The 3,991-nt window shown below is 49.9% G+C and overlaps 1 protein-coding gene across 1 annotated transcript in view; it reads right to left on the reverse strand.

The window, feature by feature from the left end:
• Positions 1 to 1,627, reverse strand: part of RP2 (retinitis pigmentosa 2 (X-linked recessive)) — a 17,791-nt gene extending 16,164 nt beyond the window's left edge. Inside the window, exons 1-2 of the mRNA XM_010580486.1 lie at positions 1,604 to 1,627; positions 325 to 472 (exon numbers count right to left, since the gene is read on the reverse strand). Of these exons, the coding sequence (XP_010578788.1) occupies positions 325 to 472; positions 1,604 to 1,627 (172 nt within the window). The remainder of the gene's footprint in view (positions 1 to 324; positions 473 to 1,603) is intronic.
• Positions 1,628 to 3,991: the final 2,364 nt, after the last annotated feature.

A 3,991-nucleotide genomic window follows, 5' to 3' on the forward strand; every position in this document is an offset into this window, starting at 1 on the left:
AGAGGCCCGGCGGGGGGCGGGGGGGGCAGCGCACCCTCAGGGCTGAGGGGAGCGGCGGGAAAATGCGGCTTCTCAGTGACGGCCGTCGCGTCCCGAGAGGTGCCCCCGCACCCGTCCCGCAGCAGCGGGCTCCGGGCTGCCCCGGCGCCGGGGGCGACCCTTCCGCAGCGGGTCGGAGGGCACGGTAAGCGCCGTGAGCCAACACCCCTCAGGGGGTGAAGGGGCTGCCGCCGGCGGGAACCCCTCTCCCACCTGAAAAGGCGTTTGCGGGTTCGGCTGCGGGAGTCGGAGGCAAAACGTCAGGTGCGGCGTGTACATACAAACCGACTAATCCGACATCGAGTCGTTTCCTACCGATGCAACCCGCGCCGTCGGCAAGCGCGTTACCCTCGGGGTGCGAGTCGCCGCAGGTCTTGCCGCCTTGCTCGTCCGCCTGAGAGGACTGCGCCAGAAGACCCAGCTCCCTCGGCTTCTTGCAAGTGTTTCAGAGCACCAGCAGCGAGGGGCAGCACAAGAGCCCACCGTGTCCTACAGCTTCGTGCCTTCCTTTGCAAATAGCTGGGCTGTCTATGTGGGTTGCGGTTGGCTGGGTTGGGTTGGGTTTTTCCCCCCCATGAGACTGTCCAACCATTCAAAGACATTTTTCCCAAGATTTTACAGATTTGACTCCTGGGGGTAGAGGGGAAATACTTCAGAATTGTCTCTGACCCTTCGTCACCCAGTGGTGGTTGACCTTAGCCAGCTGCCCACCCAGCTGCTCGCTCACTGCCCCTCCTCAACGGGACAGGGGGAGAAAGGATGGAAAAGCTCGTGGGTTGAAGTAAAGACAGGGAGATCACCTACCAGTTACTGTCACAGGCAAAACAGACTTGACTTGGGGAAAATTAAAATTTTCTTGCCAACTAAAAATAGAGTTGGATGATGAGAAACAAAGACTAAATGAAAACAACACCTTCCCCCCACCCTACCACTTTCCCTGGATCAACTTCACCCCTCCATTTCCAACTCCTCTACCTCCCCACCACCACCCCCCAAGCAGTGCTGAGGACTGGGGGAATGGGGGCTGCAGTCAGTCCACCACAGCTCCTCTTCGCTGCTCCTTCCTCCTCACACTTTGCTCCATGTGGGTTCTTCCATGGGCTGCAGTCCTTCAAGAACTACTCCGTCATGAGCTCCCCATGGGCCACAGTTCCTTCAGAAAATATCCACGTGCTCCATTGTGGGGTCCTCCATGGCCTGCAGCGTGGGTATCTGCTCCACTGTGGTCGTCTCCATGGGCTGCAAGGAAATCCTTGCTCCAGCACCTGCAGCACCTCCATACCCTTCTTCTTCTCTGACCTTGGTGTTCGCACTACTGTTTCTCACTTTTTCCCCTCACTCCTCTTTCTCACACCGCTACATAGTGGTTTTGCCATTCCTTAAATATGTTGTCCCAGAGGTGCCACCGGTGTCGCGGAGGGGCACAGCCGTGCCCTGTGGTGGGTCCGTTGGAGCCGTCTGGCGGTGGCTGTGTCCAACACAGGCAGCCCCGGTCTCTCCTCACAGAGGCCACCCCTGCAGCCCCCCTGCTGCCAGCACCTGGCCACCTGCACCCAATACATACCTGCTTACAAAACTTTGGAGCCATTTTATGTGAAATAAAGGATGGCATTCCTACTGTAGGAGTACAAGAGGAAGAAGAGAGGAGAAGCCCCGGAAAAGTAGCAGAGAAGTGCCCTGCCAGCTGAGCAGGCTGAAAGACTTGCCCTGCTCAGGGCCCCAGGAACAGCAAGAAAGGAGGGAGCAAAACCAATTGGCCAGAAAGAGTTGCTAAGGGAGGGAGTGACCGACACCCTTTTTGGCGTCAGCTGTACTGCAAAACCTCATGCCTGGGCAGGTGTGAAGCCTGCTCTGAGCTTTTGATGCTACAGTTCAAGTCAACAGCTCAGCCAGTGCTACCAACACCACCACAAAGTACAGTTTTACGTCTCAGCTACAATGTGGATTTACTCTATGAGTCACTCCTGGGTTTCTTGGGCACTGACTAGCTGGATCCTGTTCTTTTAGCGAGCCCCTGTGCACCAGCTCTTTCCATGGTGCGTCCTGCTATGGCAGTTGTAGACAGTTTGCAACTGCGGGGAGTCTGATACACCCTCACCTCTTCTAGTTCACTCTTTTGAAGTCTAACAGTCTTCCCAGACCACTGTGTAATTTATACAGATTAGCAAAGTTCCGCAGTCTTTTGGCAGCAAGGCTCTTCTTTCTGTACATCCATTTAAAAAAAAATCATTTTTGATAGAAGGAATAAAAATAACATTTGATACATTTTTGTTAAAAGCTAAAATACCATTTAATTAACCTATGCAAAACCTAAAACTACATTAGCAGAACATTGTTACCTCACTTTAATGGATTATCTGTCATAACGGAGGACTTCATAGTCCATGCGTGTAAAGAGACTTCTCCTACTGAGATGCAGCCAGCTCTAGAATGGAAATACCTCATCACCAATGTCAGTACTGCTTCACAAAGGTATTTGAATGCAAGAGAAGAAAGTAACTTTTACATTTCTAATGAGCAGATGCAAGGCAAATGCAGGTTTCTGAGTTGGGATTTTTCCATGCTGCCATGACCAATACGCTTGTCTTGCAAAATTACCAGTCCCATAAAAATACAGGGGTTTTATGTGGCTACACCTGATCAGGACAGGCTGTAGGTTTTATCTCTTTGTCACAACACAACCTCTCAAGCTCCAGGGCGTTTCCCAACACCAAAGCACCAGAATATTTATTCCAGACCAAATTAATATGACTTGTGATTTATGAGCACATGGCTTCTTAAGAAATTGCAAATGCCTAGTTCAATTCTTCATTCTCTATTCATATGCCAGCCAGACCCAACCCTCTTGGCTCCTGAGATTTGATACAATCATAGCCTGAAGTGTAGTAATACAAGATTGCAATAATATCATAGTTGCTACCAACCATTATTATACTTACTTTAATTTCAACAAACTGCTGTAATTAGTGACTTCCCTCGTAGAGATGTTGTGAAATATATCTAATTACAGTCTAATACAGAACTTTGTGATTCCCAGGCAGTAGTTTCTAGGTAACTGAAAAATAAAACATTTTCATTGTAAAGGTTATATTCTAAAGGATTTGGTGAAAGAGACTTGCCACATCCATACCTTCCGGGCACATGCAGCTCACAAGAGCCTTTCAGACCTCCACTGTCCTTCCCAGGAGGGCAGTGATTCTGTTTCAGCAAGAGAAGTCCTTCTCAAGCAGATGGGCAAGGCATGTGCATGGGCTGTGTCTCTGTAAGGGCTGGCTTTTATCCCCACATAGCTTTGTAGTGCCTGTTGACCCGCAGGTAAGAAGATCCTAACTCCCTTTCCTCCTTCTCTTGTTTGACACTCTTGCACATCACCCCAAAGGCACAGGGAGGGAGGTGTTCTCAGGAAACATTGGGACCTGTGTCCTGCTTTTGGCTGGGATAGAGTTAATTTTCTTTCTAGTAGCTGGTATAGTGCTATGTTTAGGATTCAGTGTGAGAAGAAGTTGGTAACACCCTGATGTTTTCAGTTGTTGCTAAGTAGTGTTTAGACTAAGTCAAGGATTTTTCAGCTTCTCCTGCCCAGCCAGCAAGAAGGCTGGAGGGGCACAAGAAGTTGGGAGGGGGCACAGCTGGGACAGCTGACCCAAACTGGCCAAAAGGGTATTCCATACCACGTGACGTCATGCCCAGTATATAAACTGGGGGGAGTTGGCCACTGGGGGGATTGCTGCTTGGGAACTGACTGGGCATCGGTCAGCAAGTGGTGAGCAACTGCATTGTGCATCACTTGTTTTGTATATTCCAATCCTTTTAATTATTATTGTCATTTTATTAATGTTATTATTATTATTAGTTTCTTCCTTTCTGTTCTATTAAACTGCTCTTATCCCAACCCACGAGTTTTACTTGTTTTTCCCCAATTCTCCCCGCCATGCCACTGCGGGGGGGGGGG

The sequence above is a fragment of the Haliaeetus leucocephalus genome, unplaced genomic scaffold, assembly GCF_000737465.1.
Source record: "Haliaeetus leucocephalus isolate CR32 unplaced genomic scaffold, Haliaeetus_leucocephalus-4.0 Scaffold712, whole genome shotgun sequence".
NCBI classification, from domain to species: Eukaryota; Metazoa; Chordata; class Aves; order Accipitriformes; family Accipitridae; genus Haliaeetus; species Haliaeetus leucocephalus.